The 19202-nt window shown below is 44.5% G+C and overlaps 1 protein-coding gene across 1 annotated transcript in view; it reads left to right on the forward strand.

Annotated features, from left to right (window-relative positions):
* RIPOR3 (RIPOR family member 3) overlaps positions 1 to 19202 on the forward strand; it is a 67778-nt gene that overhangs the window by 26691 nt on the left and 21885 nt on the right. Inside the window, exons 3-11 of the mRNA XM_032804042.2 lie at positions 1555 to 1701; positions 4283 to 4361; positions 5143 to 5166; positions 5331 to 5384; positions 7143 to 7292; positions 8497 to 8560; positions 8958 to 9001; positions 9724 to 9849; positions 12636 to 12781. Of these exons, the coding sequence (XP_032659933.1) occupies positions 1555 to 1701; positions 4283 to 4361; positions 5143 to 5166; positions 5331 to 5384; positions 7143 to 7292; positions 8497 to 8560; positions 8958 to 9001; positions 9724 to 9849; positions 12636 to 12781 (834 nt within the window). The remainder of the gene's footprint in view (positions 1 to 1554; positions 1702 to 4282; positions 4362 to 5142; positions 5167 to 5330; positions 5385 to 7142; positions 7293 to 8496; positions 8561 to 8957; positions 9002 to 9723; positions 9850 to 12635; positions 12782 to 19202) is intronic.

A 19202-nucleotide genomic window follows, 5' to 3' on the forward strand; every position in this document is an offset into this window, starting at 1 on the left:
ATCCAACGGTCATAGAGAAAGCCTATGACACAGCTAGAACCAATCCCCAAACCATCCTTCCTCACAGCTTGAGTTTCATGCACCTTCTTTATGGTGGCCCATTCTAAAATTCATAGGCCAACTCTAGAATTCAGATTTTTGTCATTTCCCCAGGTGTGTCCAATCCAGGACTTACTCAGCACTCAAAAACTGAGAGAGCCTCAGCTCAACCCAACTCAATGACACAATCTGAATAGATGTCAGGAGTGGGGAATTTCTCTAGATTAACTTTGTCAAATAAAGGCTCAGTTTAAAGGAGGAAGTTAAAAGCAAGTAGAAGGGGGAATTAATCAAACCAGCTACAAATAATCAGAGTTTATGAGCCTACAAAGAGGGAGGTAAACCAGCCAGGAATCTATCAACGGGAGACAAGTGTCAGCAGTGATTTCAAAGCCTATTCTGGGCTCTGCTTACCCATCACAGGTATATGACTAAAGACTACAGGTTCTATTGTTCTTCATATTTGCACAGCAGACCCATTATATAATGACTTTTTATGGGATTTCTGAGCTAAGTAGGATTTGATTTTTAACTGCTTTAAAAAGATGTAATGTATCTGTCATAGAAAGCCAGATTGGGTTAGGGAAACAAACAAACACTACTTTATAATCTGGGCCTCATAGACTTCTGGCATGTTTCAGACACAAAATATAAATGAGTGAATATTTAAACAAGTATTGAGAGCAGCCAAGCAGTAGCTATTTCTGAAGTCCTTTTATAACATATCTTTGCTAAACAGCCTAATAACCCAGAACTGATCTGGTCTATTAATGTACTTTTAATCGTGTATATGATCCCTTTAGTTGATGAGAGTGGACTATTTGTCAGGGGATTAGTGAAACTTGGAGAACAGCAGTGCCCAAGATCTAATCCTGACTCTGATCCCAACTTCTTTCCTGACCTTGAGTAACCCACAAACTCTCTGCCTTAGTTCCTCCATTTTACAAACAGGGATGATAACAATTGAGTCCCAGTTCTACAAACCTACCCTGTATGAATGTGTTTACAGGATCAAGGCATAAGCTATCTTGATCACAAGGATTAATTACTGAGTGTTGAACAGCAGTCTGTGAATCGGTAGTACATAAAAAAATCTATTTCTGGTTCCCCCAAATAATGGGGAATTGTGTGTGTAAAATAAATTAACAACAGAAGAGAGGGTCTTGACTCCTAGTGGTCTCCCTTGAAACCAGGAAATTCTAAATTAACACTCATAACCTAATCTTCTCTATTTTCCTCTAGCCTCTTGTCCCAATATGCGGTAGCCATTTCTTGGCTTTGATGGGTTAAAGACCAACACTGAACCACTCTCTGTTATGGATCTAATACAGGTCCTGATCCTGCTTCCCTTACTCATTTAAGTAGTCCCACTGTTTTCAATGCAACTTCTCCTTTGAGTAAAGGTTTGCAGGAGCAGCTCTGCAACGAGGATTGTAGTAGCTATGTGTGAGACTTTCTTCCACCTCTGAGGTGGTGCTGATTATTATTTTTTTTTTCCTCTCCCCTTCCTTACAGAAAGTCTCTCAGCAGGAATTCAGTGAGGTCTAAAATGTCTGTGAAATCCTCCAAAATGTATCCCTCCCTGCAGAGAGGGGCTGTCATCTGGGATCCAAAACCACAGCAGGTGAAGAAAATTTTTGAAGCTTTGAAGAAAGGACTTAAGTAAGGACTTTTCAAATATTAATTTGTTGGAATTTGATTTCTTTAGTGTCTTTGTTACTACCACAACTTTGTTCCTTATACTCTAGCTTAATGGTCCAATACAGCAGTCCTTGTAATCAATGGCAAAGTTCCTATTGTCTTCATTAGATACAGAAATGGGCCCTTAGTAAACACACTACCTAGTGGCAAACGCATTTATTTGGAACCAAATCCTCCCTCACGCCAAGGATTTTATCCTACTTCTATTAATGGCAATAGTTAGACCCATGGATATCACAGAGTTTAGCATGGAGCTCTAGGAACTTCATTAGGTACCTGGCCATCACTGAGTAGAGACAAGAGTAAATGGAATCATCATAACCTTTATGTGGCTTTATAATTCCTCTCAGTGCTTCTAATCTGTGGGAAGCATGCTGGCACACAGCTCCTTCAGATACAACATTGGCATCTCCAGGATTTTAATACCATGGGATTTTAAGCTAAGAATATAATGGGGGCGGGAGGAGGTGGAGTACTGAAATTATTTGCCATAAATGTAAACCCCTCAACTACTTGATTGTGTCTCACATAGTTAACACAGTTGGTTTCCCTCAACGACTGTAAGGTCTTAGCCTTTTAAAAAGTTACACCAGTGTCTAGTTAATGGAATTAACAATAAAAATTCTAAACCTAGAAAAAAAATTACTTGGCTCCAATATTTTCTTAGGGCTTGGGGAGACTAAACTGTCAGATGGATTAGAGAGTTATGGTCCTAATTCTGTGAAGAACATCACACAGTCAGACTCCTGAGCAACCTCCTTGCAGAACTGAATAACTAATTAAAGCTGTCTGCAGAAAACAGCTGCATCCAATAATTGAAAGGCCAAATTTTAAGCAGATTCAAACTCAATCCATTTGTTCTTGCTGGAATGTTTTTTGTTTTTAGATAGTAACAGCAACTAGCCCTTAAGTCTAATGCCCCTTTTGGGTGCCTCCCCACCAACTGAGCATCTTAAAATGCTGCAAAAACCTAAAATGACTTTAATAAAAAAACTCTGATTACCACTGTACTGAGTTGTTATCAGCAAGTGTGGAGAGCAGAAAACTGAATGCTGGAGTCACTTTTTGTGTATTAACAGGAATGTGTTCATAATAGTAAGACAATAAAATACACCAACAGAGTAATTTTGGAAAAGTGCAGGCTGCTTAATATAAACACACCAAGCTGTCCAGGTTCTGTGTCTTGTAAAGCAGCATTTTCCAGAAGGTGATTGTCTTCAGCTCTTTAAATACAAAAGGGGAAAATAGACTTACTCAAGTCTGTTCTGAATTAAAATGAAGTTGGAAGAGGATCAGCTCAGGAGGAGTTCTGTCTTTTGGGAGCTGCCATGGGGCTCATTGAAGCCAAAAACTGCTGAGCACTTTACAGGATAAGGCCCCTGCTTTTTAATTGGTGTGGAAAAGCAATTGTAGTATCAGGAAGTAGCCAATGGCTGCTCTAGGGGACAGCAAAAGTAGCATTCAGCCCCCAGCTGTTCAGATAAATCAAGGGCATGTTTAAGAGGTGCTGACTGTTCCTGTTGACTTTGGCTGGACTGCAGATGCTCAGCACCTCTGAAAATCAAGCCCAGAGGACTGAAGTGTTCAGTGTTTCAACACTTGGGCCTTGTGAGCTACAGCTGGCTAATGAGCTGCTCAGTTCTCAGTCAGCTCTGCAGCTCCTCCCGCCCCAAATGGCAGCTTCTGCTCCAGCTGCAAGGGTAACCAAGAGCGTGGAGCTCCAGAACACCACCTTCCCTACCCCAGTGCTTCTCTGGGAAGCTGAGCAGGAAACTAGCAGCATGGCCCAAAGCCACCTTCCCTCTCTGAGGAAACACAGAGGCTTGGAGACACCTCCCTCTCCCACTTCTTGTTTCCCACTGGGTGGCCAAGCAAAGGGGAGGTGGCAGGAGAGAGTGAGACATGGGAGCAGGCCCAGGCGTGAGGGCTCTTCTGAAGGGATTGGGGCTCGTGCAGATAAAGGGTCGTCCTGAGGGGAAGAAGGTCAATTCAGGGATGTTCTTGCTGGGAGGGAAGGGGCACATAGATGTACTATTTTGTTTCCTATGTACTGCACTTTCCAGCATTAGGAGCCTCCTGGGCCCCTGTTCCTCCTTTGAACGCCTCAGGGCAGCCTGTCCCAAGATGGTGTGCTGCTTACTTGCACTTTTACTGTTTCTTGTTTCTCTTAATCTAAAACAAGTCCCTCAGAACGAGGCTCTGGCTGTGTTCTCGGTGTGGGGACAACAGAACTTGAAAGCTCTTGGAGCTGGGAGGGCATATGAGGAAATAGCTGGGGATGAGAGGTAGCAAGAAGGAGGGCAGCAGCTTCTAACCCATGTGAAGCCCATCTTCTTTTCCAGCTTCCATGGCTCCCCTTCCTGTTTCCAACTGTTCCTTCAGCTGCACCAGCTCAGCCCTTCCCAACCTCTGGCTACTTTTGAGTTAGGGGTGCAGAGAAACTCTTTTCCCTCCCCCTGGCCCTCTTAAACCTGTTCCTGGTAGTATCCTACTGCACATACTAGAAGAAAATATCACTTTGGGTTTTTTTTTCCCTCTCCAGTGAATACCTCCAAGTGCATCAGGCTGAGCTGGATTATCTGTCTGCTCGACACAAAGATACAAAAAGGAACTCCAGACTGGTAAGATGCTTCTCAGTATTAATCACTTAGATGGTTTAAAGAGGGCAGAGGGTTTAAAAACAACTGTCTCTTGCCATTGGGACTCAAAGGGGCTTTCCATTTGTTAATGCTGAAAGTGAGAGGCTAGTATTATAACTATTTGCTAAATTCACCAAGTAAGTCAAGGCTAGATGTGGGGAAAGAACCCAGGAGTAGCCTGCTGTGTTCCCTGGCTTGCACTCCTTCCCTTTTGGGACAGTAGCTAACTGCTGATTATTATCTGGCAAGTAATATACGTGTCTGGCTGTGTCTAGAAACTGAGGAGAATTAAGATTATGCAAAACTAGTGAAATATTGATTAATAGGTCCTAGCAGCTCTGATTCTGCTACATACAAAAATCTCAACTAAACCTTTGCTATTTGTAGTGCTAAGCTGTACAAAGCACTTCAGACTTGGGACTGTCCTTGGGAACACAAACTAATCTTCCAAGGCTGGATAAAGGATTCAAAAATCTCCCACCCACCCCAACCAATTTTCAAATCCTTACTACTTCTGAAAAATCATACTTGAGGTGCCTCGGTTTAAGCACTCAAAAATCAAGACCTTGAAACTAAGAGGGTATTTCTGAAAATGTTGGCCTTGCTGTCTGCCCACTGTATTGCACAATGCTGCTTACAACATTGTAACTCTTTCTAAAAAGGGACTCTGTGCAGCGTGGGCAGTTGTTCTGGCAGCAGATGTGGAAATATCTTTAATATGTGCAAACGAATTCACAGGCAACTTGTCATATTTGTCTTTCAGGCTTTCTATTATGATCTGGATAAGGTAAGCCCTCATTCTTTTGGAGGGGTAGGGACGGGACGTGTCACAGAAAGCAATGAACAGCGAAGTGGAAGCACTGATGCTATATGCTCACTGAATAATTCAATGCCATATTATGTGAATGTGTTTGTTTAAATAGCTTTTAATCCTTCTTTCCCTTTCTAAAGCAAATTCGCTCTGTTGAAAGGTATATCAGAAAACTGGAATTTCATATAAGCAAGGTAAGGGGAACACTATATTTGGTGTATGGGAGATTTACATGGCTGTATAAAAATTCTGATTAGAAAATACTTTTCAAGATTGCTTGTTTGTGGGGAAGTAATATTGGGTCTTCTGAAGGGTGTAACTGCTTTCATTAGAAAAGGAGAGGGTGGCGGTTTTTGTTTGAATGGCTCTATTCAGACTGAATCCTAGGCATAGCCCAGCCTCAGCCTGCAGAACCAGTTTCTATATCCTACCAGCTTACTCAGAAGAAAGGTGCTGTTGGGAGGAGTTGCAGAAGGTGGTTGCTTTTGTTGGTGGGTGTGTTTTGCTTCCTGGAAACCTAGGTGGTGGCACTTAATGGGTTCTGCCAATCTCCTGTCTGATTTGAAGGGCTCAAATCGCTCTTACATACATGGATCCATGTGTGTTTCCAACCCAGAGTTCAGTGACTGCCCCCTATTTCCTTACTTCACCCCCAAATTAAACCATGTCTCCTTTCACCCTTCATGCCTTATGGCTTAGTAATAGTAGAATGACCCTGTTTTCTGGATATCCCTGATTTAGTCATGCCTTCACTAAACACACACTTGAGAGCCATGATGTACCGTACACACCCATCCATTTAGGGCCATTTTACCATGACTTGGATGTAGGTAAGGGATTGGTTAGCTTGAGTAAGCAGAAGCCTTTCTCTGGGCTAGCACTGAAGCATCAGTGCCATAGGTCTCCCTATATAGTCATTTTAAGATTAAACAAATAGAGCAGCTCCATCTTTATCCACCTCAACATGCTTCTGTTGACTAAGAGATGGGAAGGATGGTCCAGTGGTTAGGGCACTAGTCTAGGACCTGGGAGACTGAGATTTAATTCCCTATTCTGCCACTAACTACTTGTGTGACCTTAAGCAAGTTACTTAGCCTTGCTGTACCCTCATTCACCATTGGTAAAATGGAGATAATAGCATTGCCCTGCCTTACAGGCATGTTGTGAGAAGTGCATTAAAGATTTCAGGGCCCTCCGATACAAGGCTCACGTTACCACACACTAAGTACCTTGGAAAGCTGGACAGAATTGTGGGGCTACTTATTTTGTCTTGTTTCTGTGGTGATGGTGTCCATAGCCTGGTGCTCTAGTTCCTTTGAAGTAATGCTGGAAAAAACATGGCTCTCGGCTCAGATTTTGGAGTCCATGGTAGACAAAACAAAGTGAGGTAGGGTAGCCTGTGTAGCCAAAACAGCAGAAAAACAATATCCCCAAGAAACTATTTACCCATAACTTAGAAATGATCAACTGAAGTTATTTGTGGAACAACTAATTAGAGGCTTTCAGGCTTTGGGGTGAGTTAGTAGTTTTGTTGGTGCTGGTGGGAAATGAACTGAAGCATTTGGCCTCAAACCTGGGACAGACTGTTAACAGTGACATGTTTCAAGCCTATGTAGGACCTTCTCATTAGAATGCTTTTCTTATACTGCACAAAACCTCAAAAAATCTTTATTAGTTGGTGGGATTAATTCTTCACCCACTCTTCCCTCCATATGAAATCTTGGAACCACTTTGTTGAAAAGGCTTCTTATGAGAGTAGGGAGTTTGAGTCAGTGCTAGAACAATGGGATCTGCTCTCTTACAAGGGGAAACATCAAACAAAAATTCCTCATGTTAACGTTACTTCCCTGAATTCACTAAAATTGGAAACCGACACTAGAGTGGTATAAAAATCTGTTTTTTTTCTTCTTCGTTGTTGTCATCTTATTATTATTTTTTATTTATTATTATAGGTAGAAGAACTATATGAAACCTACTGCATCCAGTGCAGGCTGCGAGATGGGGCCTCTAATATGAAACATGCCTTCTCCTTGACTCCCTCCACCAAAGCCTCCAGAGAGAGCCTGGTAGAACTTTATAAGAACCTCCAAGAATGCACAGAGGTAGGAGAACTCCTCAAGCATCTGACAAAGAACTGACTCTTCTGGCTAAAGTCAAAGCAGTGGATAATGTGAACTGTTGGCTCTCTGGTGGCCTGGGCTTAGAACATAATATGTAAAATTGAGATGACGATACATAATGTCAGCTACAACTTACAGACAGCAAAATACTTTTATAGAGGAAGCTAACTTCCCCCTTAATATGCAGTGAAATGCACAAGGCAATGCAGTTTTGTTTGCTTACATCCAAATGTGTTCATGACGGGTGCATAGAAAGTCCCTTGAATTTGATCTGTAATATTAGGGCCGAATCTAGCTTTCATAGGAAGTTATTTGTGGGGTGTGTGTCTCTTCGTTGACTTCCAATGGGAGCCATAGTTACAGGGGCGGCTCTAGACATTTTGGAGCCGCAAGCAGGTAGGCTGCCTTCTGCGGCATGCCTCCGGGAGGTCGTCCGAAACCACAGGACCAGCGGACTCTCCGCAGGCAAGCCGCAGAAGGCAGCCTACCTGCCGCCCTTGTGGCGCCGGCAGAGCGGCCCCCACAGCTTGGCGTGCTGGGGCCTGGAGCCGCCTCTGCATAGTTAGTAACCTACTATGTGAGTAAGTCAGGGTAGGGCTACACGTCAAGCTGGAGATGTAAATTTCAGTTTGAAGAGACATACTCACACTAGCTCTAATGGTCCTAGCATGCTCAAAATAGCATAGCTGTAACAGCGCAAGCAGTGGGAGGGGCTACCTGTCTAAGTATAGGCCTAGGGTCTTTAGCTGGCTGGGCCATCTTTCTACTTAGACCCTAGCCACAGCAGCCGTTCATCTCTTTTCTTCAAGTGCACTAGCTCCATCGGAACTAGCGCTAATGTCTCCCCAAGCTGGAATTTACTCCTACAGCTCAAAGTGTAGCTGTATCCTCAGTGGAGAAGACTGTGTGGGAAGCATATTACTTAAACAACCTTGCTCCTCTGCAGAGCTGGGATATAATGTCCCATCCTGAAAGTAGCATTTTAAAAAAAAAAAAAAAAAAACTGCCTCAGTACGCAGAAATGAAAAGTATTAATGGTATGTAAAAATGTATGTTCTCTTGCAAACCGCTCTAAACTGGTCTGATGTTTGTCTTCAAGAATGGAGACAAATGGCTGTTACTTTCTCATAGTACCCATTTTACTCCACTCTTCAGTCAATGTAATTGCTTTGTCTTTCTCTTCCAGGATATGTGTCTGATTGAAGGGGCACTGGAGGTGCACTTGGGAGAATTTCACTTGAAAATGAAAGGTAGCCCTTGTACTATTCTACAGCATTCATCACTTGAGCCAAAGGCTCATTGAAGTCTGGGAGCTGGGCTTTGGATTGGGACCTAAACTGACTCTTAATGAACCTATTTTTTTTTTTTTTTTTTATTCACATTGATGTGAAACAAATTTTGTCCCTGCTCTGCGGCTTTCTTTTATATGTGAGTGTTGAAGCAGGACTTTCCTCTTCCCCACGCCTATGCAAAGTTTGCAATATTAAATAAGACAAATGCTAACAGCTCCTCCACAGGGATTTCGCTGTAAGGGGACGTTAATCAGAGTGTCACCTGGGTGTTTAATGCAATCTGAGGTTTGTTAATAGATATTTTGAAACTCTCTCAAGCTACAAACATTGGAAGGGGTTTTCCTTCTCTTTTCAGGGTTGGTGGGCTACGCACGTCTCTGCCCCGGGGACCAGTACGAGGTGCAGTACACAGCAATCCATTTTCTCTTACAACTTGCAGTTATGGGCTTGCACCTGTAACGTGCAGGTGGGGAGTGTGGGGATGTGTAAGCTGGGCAAGAGAGAGACTGCAGGGAAACCAGAAGCTATATGCGTGCTGCACAGCTATTGAGTTATTCCTGCCTCAGCGTGAAGCTGACGGACTTAGCTAAGTGCCTTGATAGAGGGCAGTGTCCAGGTACCTAGGAGACATAAGTCTTCCAGAAGAGCTCCTTTGGGGACCTGGCTGGAGTCTAAAACCACCCTGAAAGAGGGTAGCAGCAATACTGTTGCCTATGCATAGGGTAGATACCAATGGAACAACTGCCCTGAAAGGCACAGGACTGCATAACTATGTCTATAAAGCCTATGGCTTTCATCCCAGTAGTTTCAATTCTAACACGCTTTTCTTCCTGCCACTAACAAAACTCCAAATCACTTTAAAATCTGTCCTGCTCTGATGCAGGACGTTACATGTCAGTAACTCTCTGCATTACCACAACATGAACGCTTTGGTATCTGACTTAGCCACCCAAGGACAGGTGGGGCACAGAACTACTTGGCACCTCCACTCCTGCTTCTTAAAAAACATAGCAATCATAGGAACAAGCCCGAGCTCTGCAGTATGGGAAGGGAGGGATGGTGCAGTTCCATACACTCGGGATTTGCTGATTCTAGCCTTCTCGTCCCTATGTGGCTTCTAGGTGTTTGTGCGACTGGGACGCCAGAAGTGGAAGCTGAAGGGCAAGATTGAGACAGATGACAGCCAAACATGGGATGAGGAAGAGAAGATTTTTATACCCAACCTCCATGAGAAGCTTGAAATAAAGGTAGTTGTCTGCAGTGGCTGGATTGGAGGCATTGGTTAGCAAGTAGCTTGCCTTCTGACCCATCTCTCTGCCTAGCATGCTTTTTTAAAAAAAAAACAAAAAAACCCATGAATTTTCACAGCTCCATAGAAACAGCAATTAATAAATGTTCTGCTCGCTGAGCTGGCCTCTGATCTCTGGTTCTGCTTTCTTTCCCAGGACTCCTGTAATGGCAACTGGGTTAATGCTTCTGCTTTTCCATATATTAGAATGACTGACTCCTTTTTAAGATCTGCATCCAAGATTTGGTGGTGGTTAGGGGTCCATGGCTTGGATGGAGTAATTATATTGCATGCAAGATTTTTGGAATTTTCTGACATCCTTTTTGGAGCAGGGTAACTCTATGTATGTATATTTTGGGTGTGTGTGTGTATATAAGCCAAACTTGCCCCTTCCTGGGGTTTCACTGCATGACCTCTTCTGTCTCAGGCCCTAATTTCCTCTGCCCCAGAGATACTCTAAAGCCATATATATCCTATTGGAGCTAATGAGATCCACCTGCCAGTGTGAGTTGGACATAATTATTCAGTATCTTTGGGCAGGATTCTGCCACTTGACATTAGAGTGGCTGATTGGAGGACTCCTATATTTTTGTTAGTGTCTTAGACTTTGTCTCCCTTCTATCTCATACAGATGCATGATAGGCACTTTATTCTTTCACTTAGGTAAAAGTTGGATCCTCCTGTTTCTATTACTACTGCTGCTTCCACCTGTTTTTTGTTACATCCTGACCTGGCAGCTGCTGCTTAGAAGCAAACTCCTGTTGTGATCTGGAATCCTCCGAAGGCCACAGATCCTGCAGCCATGACTCCCATCAACTTAGATGGGAGCTGAGACTAAAATAGGTTCCAGGGTTGGGCTGGACCCTACACTATGTGAGTGAAACACATTTTGTAGTGCCAACATAAGGCTTTGAATGCCTGGAAGCCATGCAAAATAGCTATTGCAACATCCCATCCCTTCTGGCAGCATGTGAGTTAAATAGGAAAGAATTCCTGACTTCTAGCCAGTAGAGCTTTTAGAAATGTTCTTAAAAAATTTTTTTTCCCCCCCACTGCACAATGAGAATTAGGAGAGAAGCTAATTCAGATGCATGTTTTCTCATAATATTTGGAAAAACATGAATTGCTCTGTATGCCAGTGAAGATGAGTCAGCTCAAAGCTCAAGAGAGAGGTTATATGACTTGGGTTTTATGCCAGTTTATTAAACCTGACTGATACTAGTTTCTTTGCTTTCCCTTTCCACACAAGTGTGAATTCAGTGAAATTTTCACAAGTGCTCGAGTCCCACCTCCAAAAGTTACTTCGGTTCCTAATTACCATTAACTCTCAGATGAGATGTATGTGCTTATGAAAACTTTACCTACTAAATCTGTCCCTGATCCTAAATATGACAGATCCCTTGATGCACAAAAGTAGTAATATGCCTTTGTCCAGCTGCATCTTGGTTGGGGGTTTTCCAGCCCCACTTCCCAGAACTGCAGACAGACTTGAGAACTGGGAAACTGTTTCTCTGCCATTGCTGGACTCAGCTGTGGCAGAAGTAAGCTGTGGGTCAGGCTGCAAAGCATGTGTAATGGGCTACAACTGGGATGAGCTACTGACAAATTAAGGGTGTGCTGCTTGTAAGCCATAAGAGGAAGGATGCTGCAGACCTGTTGGCTTTGATTCTCAGCTGCAGCTGAGATCAGCTTGGCTCAAGAGGGAGTCATAGACAAGAGCTGTGTCCATGTTCTGGAGGTAGTTGGGGACTGGAACAGCCTTACATTGGTAGCGAGATGGATTAGAATATCAGGGGTGGCCAACCTGAGCCTGAGAAGGAGCCAGAATTTATCAACTTACATTGCCAAAGAGCCACAGTAATATGTCAGCAGCTCCCTGACCCTGCTCCCAGTACCTCCCACCCACTGGCAGCCCTGCCAATCAGCACCTCCCCTTCCCTTCCCTCCCCGCACCTCCCGATCAGCTGTTTTGTGGCATGCAGGAGGGTCAGGGGGGAAGGTGGGAGGAGAGTGGGCACGGCAGGCTCAGGGGAGGGGGTGGAGTGGGGGCAGGGCCTGTGGCAGAGCCAGGAGTTGAGCAGTGAGCACTCCCTGGCGCATTGGAAAGTTGGCACCTGTAACTCCAGCCCTGGAGTCGGTGCCTATACAAGGAGCTGCATATTAACTTCTGAAGAGCCACATGTGGCTCCGGGGCCACAGGTTGGCCACCCCTGGACTAGATAATCTAATGGGTCTCTCTACCCTAGATTTTTTTGGGTCAAATCCAGGGATGGATGAGGCTTGCAGCAAAGTGGGCTCCAGGGTTCCAGGTTGTTTGTCTGATACAGAGTTACTTGAAATACACTAAAACTACAATTTGCAGGGTGCCTAAGTTTAGGGTCCTAAATAAGTGGGATGACTTTCACTTTCAGAAGTGCTAAACACTCCTAGCCCCCTTCGGAGTGAATGGGAGCTGCATATGGCTCAGGATCTGTGGAAAATCAGCCATTGCTATTTAGGGGCCTAAATGTAGGCACCCAGGCTTGAAGAACTTGGCCTGTGGCCTCAAAGAGCTGATCCTAGGCTGCCATGTTCATTGTGCACACAAACTGGCCAGTTCCTCAATATGGGTGGTAGAGAATCAGTGTCTCCTGAGCATGAACTGGACTCAGCCATATCGTGTGAGTCCAGCCTCTCTCAACTCCTCAGCTATGCTTCATGTGTGTCAGGTATCTGGCAAAATGAAAATGGGTTTGTGCTCTATAGGTCACAGAGCTGCGGGGACTGACCACAATTCTTGTTGGTGTGGTAACATGTGACAGCATCGACTTCTTTACAACCAGGCCTCAGGCGATCATTGTGGATATAACTGAGCTAGGCACCATCAAGCTACAGCTGGAGGTTGTCTGGAAGTGAGTACAACTCCAAATGCTAACCATGGGGGGAGGGAGGACTGTTAACAAGGCCTTAATGCTTGTGATGGGTGCTGCTTTAACTGCACTGAACACTACAGTCCTCTTTCTGTTCACAACAGGTGCAGCCTAGGTAGCAGCAGCACAAGCCTCCCCACAGCCAGTGTGCCTGACCCCTGATCTGGAGGGACCAATCCCAGGGAGGAGAGGATAGCTCCTCTCTCCGTGGCCCTTCAGTTCTTTGCTCTGTGTTGAGGCTGCCAACAATGGAGCCAGCTGTGTCTGGTTTTTAAGTTTTCTGCTTTGTCCAGAGTCCGTGTTCAGTTTGTGGTGTAGGCACATCTCTGAAATGCAAAGAATGAACTTAAAGAAGATGAATGAAGCTGACAACAGCAGCTCTTAAACACGACCAACTAACGAATATGGTTGAGGTTTAGAGAAATCACTATGGTTACAGGGGCCAAGCACTCCTTTAAAAATGAGGTTTCCTCAAAGGTTTGGCTGCTGTCACACTTCACTTTTTGACATGGTGATCACAGTTGCAGGTTCTAGTTTTTGCTTGTGCACAATTGTGAAACACTAATGATCCCAGTGTGATTGCTTCTGTGATGCATTGCACACACCCTGCCCCCAAACAGTTAGGTGGTACCTGTGATTTGATGCGTTGTTTACATTTTAGATTTGTAGTTTTTTAGTACTACTATTTTTTTACCACTATTATTAAAGGAAAAATTTCATTTTATGGGTGCTGCATTGAGAGATCTCCTGAATCATTTTGTGCCAGGTACACCTCAAAATCCTCACTCCAGAAATCTTAATTTGCATCTTGAGCTGCTCCATATTTTACTAGCTGCGTGAAGGCTTTATCCTAAGATCTCTGATGCAGGTGTAGATGCCTGGAAGACAGCTGCTGCATTTGGTATTCTCATATGTGGTTGAGGCTGATTTATACACGATGTGGCCACATCCTGGTCCTGCCTATCTGACTGTAGGATGGCTCTTTAATAGTCATTCTCTCCTGATGTCAATTACTGGCATATTTCAGTTGTTGTAGCTCCCTTCTGCTGGGGCACAGAGTGGTGGGTGTGTGGCTTTTTTTTTTTTTTTTTTTTTTTTTTTCTGGCCATGATCAGAATTAAATGATTACTCCCTTTTTAAATAGCTGTGACCTGCTCTCCTGATAGGGCTGAGAGGGTTGGAAAAAGACTTTTTTGTCACTAATCTGTTATGGATTTTTCAGTAGCGCAGGTGCACACCATAATTCATATAAACTTGAAATGGAAAACCATCTAAAACTGGCGCCCCCTGCCAATATGAGAAGGAAACGGCTTGCAAAGCAAGCTAAGAAACAGACCAAGTCAGTATTTAACAGAGTGTGGCAGAGCTTCAATTTTCTTGAGACGCAGAGGCAACCACTGTCATGCTGTGGATCAACAGTTTGGTGTGTGTAATGAATCCAAACTACTTCTGCTGGAAGGCAGCTGTGTGTGTGTGTGAGTCAGTGTCATAATGCATTTAATATTTCAGGGTTTGCAGTATATTGCAAACTCTTATTTTATGTTTGCAAAGTGCTGGGTGCCTCTCTGGTACAGCAGAATGCTAACTTACTCTCCATTAGCTCAAACTCGGCTATGTTTGTGAAGTACCCAGCCAATCAATGAGAGCAGCACCTTTACTGCTGGCTGTTTTCAGCTCTATCACATTCAGGGCTGGAAAAGGGTCTTGGAATATATTTGGTAACAACTAGAACTAACCTGCAAAGTTCAGATCTGAAGGACTTGTGGGTTTAAGCTCCTTCAGGAATGGGGAACAACCTGACTCTAATCTTGAGTTCTAAAACCCTAGTTCTATTTCTAAGAGTCTTTGGAAACCTAGCTTGAGTTCTCTTTTGTTGCTGTCTTTGGCTACCAACAGGTGAAATATTGTAAAGAGCTTTCCCATGCATCTTCCAACCCTAATGTAGCTAAGTAGCTGAACTTTAAGGTTGCTCTGTGGACCATATGACATTCATGGAGTATCCTACACTGTTTTCCAATGCCTTTTTGCGAGCAGATATTTCATCACACATCCTGCCATTTTTTCCCACATTTGTTTAGTTTAGTGTTGTTGCAACAAAATATCAGTGTGCTCAAAAGCATCTGGAGTTTTTTTGTTTTCAAACACTTGAAGTAAATGAAAATATACTTATGTAGCAGAGCTCAATGCCTGTACCTGTTGTTTATAATGCTCTTTTCTTCTCCTGGAAGCTAGTGTTAAGCACCAATGTATATATTATTTTTGGTTGTGTTTTTTGTTTTGGTTTTTTGTTGCAGCTGCTTTGAGGTTTGAGGGCCCTTACACTTCTTGTTTGGAAGCTTGAGCTAGTACTCAGCTTGACAGCAAAGCTGGAACAATTTTTATACTGGGGGTGCTGATGATGGAAAGCCTGGTTTCCATGTGTTTGGTGGTCATTATTACTTCAAGCTAGAGGGGCACCCCCAGCACCCTTACTTCTAGCATCACTAGTCATACCTATGTGTGGATTTATGTGCATGCCATTTGCAGTTGTAAGTAAAGGCCATCAGGCTAGAATTGGCCAAATTTTTTAATGTGATGTGATTTTTTTTTTTTTTTTTTTTTTAAATGCTAAAAATGTCTTTCTATTTTGACAAACTCCCCTCACCCTCCCACCCCCCGCAAAAAAGTCCATGGTAAATATCTGATTTGTGTGTGCCGATTTTTTTTGTTAGGTTTAGTATCTGAGTAAACATACTATTTAGTTTTTAGCAACCCTAAACCAATTTGGGAGTGGAGGAGCAGCAGCATGGTATTTTCAGGCTTGAAACAGAAACTTGTTGAAGAAAACAATATGCCAACTACTTGCAAATTACTTTGCAAGAACAAACCCATCCATACATGCTCTACTTCTGGGCTTAAAATGAGCATGAAGACTGCGTTAGAAAAAGTGATCTGAAACCCTGAGTGCAGTGTTGGAGGTGCTTCTGCTATACTGAATGAGTCTTTAAACCATCTCTTGCCATAGTATCTTTATTGAAATCTGGGGAGTACTGTACTGAGAGTACCGCCGCAGAGCTGAGCCTGGAAGACATCTCTTCCTATCCAATGTTCCCTCTCACCCACAAGGACAAACGACTGCCAAGGCTGAACACCGTTGCTTTGCTTTTAAGCCTGCTAGTGCTGTTTGTCTAATTGTGTGTGCACAAATTACTGTGCCTCTGTGGGAAGGGAGGGTGGTAATGCACCTTCTTGTTCTGGGATTGTGGGCTAGTCCCTCAACCTTGTGGACTATTTTAAAAACTCCACTAGGTAAAGGGCACCTCTGTCTGATCTCCCTGGCACATTGTTGCTTCTTTCGGCACTTAGCAGCACCTGCAGTGTGTGAATGACATACTAATACCATTCTACACACAAACCCACTCAATTCTGTTTAAGGCCAGATCTACAGTGAGAGTGCTTGGCTAACAGAGCTATACTAGTATTCTGTATTCCTAACAAAAGAACAGTTTTGCTGCTATAACCATGTTCGTGCTAGGGACTTTTCCTAGCCTAGCTACGTTGATCAGGGATCATGCCCCGACTGAGATAGCTATGCTGGCGGAAGTTGGTAGCATAGACCTAGCCTAAGACTTTCAGTCTGTCTGCTTACTTCAGACTGTATGATACCTTTTGAGGATCAAATAAACCAACCTCTAGGTGCCATGAACACAAGTGAAATGACTTGAGTTTAAAAACTCAAATGATTCCCTGGTAATCAGTGGTGTGAGTAGAAATCATTTCTTGCTGGTACGCTACACTCATGGGAGGGACACAGAAGCGAGGCATGTGACTTTTCCCTGTCCCCTCTCCTTCATCCACATCCATCCCACGTTACCTGTGGGGGTGTGGAAGCTGTATCCTCCCCCTGCTGCACTGGAGACTTCTGCTGTTCAGACCCCAGGCAGGAGGACTCAGGAGATGCAGCTCTGTGGAAGGGCTGGGGTTGGTACAGCTGTGCTCGAGGAGCTGTGAGTGTGGGGCCACCTAGCTACCTGCCATTCTGCTCCTCTTGCCATGGCAGTTTCTGGGAGATCAGGGCTCTCTGGAACCACAGCAGCAAAAGGAGCAGAAGAAAATATGGCTGCCAGTCAGCCCCATGCGGGCAGCACCTTCCATACAGCTGCTGTACTACCCCCAGCTTTGTCCTCAGGCATAGCTACTGTACAGACCCCAGCCACAAGGACTCAGGAGATGCAGCTGTGTGGAAGGGAGGGACTGGGGGTAGGCTCCTCCTGTGTCTTTCTGGTATACTGTACCAGCTATAAATATCTGATTGATATGGTGTACTGGACTGTACCACCATATGTGCACCACTGCCGGTAATACTTGGCAGCATTGGTCCAGCGGTAACACTTTTTTGCCTCCAAGAAACAAGAGGTTTTCAACTTGGCAACTGCCCAGCTGGGACCAACATTAATGGTGACATACATCTCCTGTGAGCTAATCCCCCCATGAGGACTCTTGATGCTTATCAGAGAATTTCTGCCATATTTCTCTAACGTGTAAGGTTTGCACAATACCTTGGTATCCCACCAAGCAGCTTCTCCAGAGCACTTGCACATGGAACTGGCTAGCTCCTATTCTCTGACAGATTATCTGCTGAAGCTGTTCATACAGAGGAGTATTTGCACAGTGATAAGATAAGGGTGTTTCCATTTTAAAAAACAAAACCACTCAAAATAACAGCTCTTTTCAGAGCAATAGGAGCTGTTCCCCCTGAAATGATGACTGAATAATCAAGTCCAGTTGTGACACCCAAACTTCCCTCCTGGGCCAGCTCCCACCCCAGTAGCTGCAGTGTGAAAGCTCTAACTGCATCTTGCTTTTTTTGGTTTTAAGCTGTGCATGCTCCCTTAGCCTAGATAGCTCTGATAAACCTCCTTTGCAGACTGCAGTCAGAGGCAGTCATGCCTATGCTAGTTTTAATCAAGATAGCATGGCTAAACATGGCAGTGAAGCTGCATCATCAAGGGCTTCATGATGGGCTGTACGAGCCCACCTAGAACTCTGGCTCAACTTTGAACTCATGTTGCTAGCCCTGGCCAGGATTTGCACTACCTCATCTTCACTGCTACTTTTATCCATGCTAGCTAGATTAAAGTTAGTGCAGGTATGCCTACCTGAGCTGTGCTCACACCTCCAGCTGTGGCATAGACCTCCCTTAAGAGCTTTGCTTAGGGGAGGAGGGAGGGAAGCTTGGGTGAAACTGATGAAGCACGGGAATGGGTTACCTAGGGAGGTGGTGGAATCTCCTTCCTTAGAGGTTTTTAAGGTCAGGCTTAACAAAGTCCTGGTTGGGATGATTTAGTTGGGGATTGGCCCTGCTTTGAGCAGGGGGTTGGACTAGATGACCTCCTGAGGTCCCTTCCAACCCTGATATTCTATGATTGGGGTGGAGAGGACATAGATGCTCTGCAGGCTTGGGAACGGGACCTGGTCTCCAGGCCAACCCAAACAGCAAAGAGAATCACAAAGGGAGGCTACGTTCTCCCTCAAGGCTGCACCCCTCACTGTGGTATCATGGCACCATCTGGTCCATGATGATTCTTGTAATGGCTGTACGTTTGTTGGAGTGCGCCCCCATGGGCTGCCTCACTGCTTGAATGGAGTGAATGCTGTAGGGTGGGGGAGGAATACAACCCTGATGGTACGTTCCTAATGGCAAATGTGGCTGGAAAAGAGAATCGGACTGAACCAAGGATCAGAGACACCCAGACAACTGTGGACCTTTGCAAGCAGATGTAAATGTAGCACTGCTTCCCCTGCAAATGGTAATCGTACAGTTTAGTGCTGTGACTGTTTCCGTGAACCTCAGTACTACGTGGGAACAGCAGGGCTAAAACCCAGATCCTGCTGCTCTAACAGCTCAGGCTCCTACCACTTGAGCTAAAGAGAAAATCTGACTTGTTTGCAATATAGGGTCTGGCCATAGTTGAGCAGCTCTCATTCTCTCCCATTCAGTCTCGGTCTTTCACTCACTCACAAGCACCATGTCATCACTTCACTCCTGTACTTCACCGTGTTTTCTGGCTGATACCCTGAGATGTACTCCATAAGGGCATATGTCTACACTGCACATTAAACCTGAACCTGTACGACCCAGCCTTATGGACTCTGTGTTTCTAAGCCTGTGCTTGAGAATCCCCAGTGCATTGTAAAGCTGGGTTTACACTTACTGGAGCTGGGTCTCTCAGCTGTGCTAATGTGTCCTTACTGCGCTATACAGACCCTCTGACTCGGGTCTGTAGCTTGCCCTATGTCCACACTGCAGTATGACAGGGCTTGGACCCAAGTCACAGCAGGACTTGGGCTCTGACCCAACCTCCCAGCAGAGTCCTAGGACCTAAGTCTTGAGTGCTTGCTAACCTGGGTCAGACTGATGTGT

This window comes from Chelonoidis abingdonii, chromosome 14 (assembly GCF_003597395.2).
Source record: "Chelonoidis abingdonii isolate Lonesome George chromosome 14, CheloAbing_2.0, whole genome shotgun sequence".
Classification (NCBI taxonomy): Eukaryota; Metazoa; Chordata; order Testudines; family Testudinidae; genus Chelonoidis; species Chelonoidis abingdonii.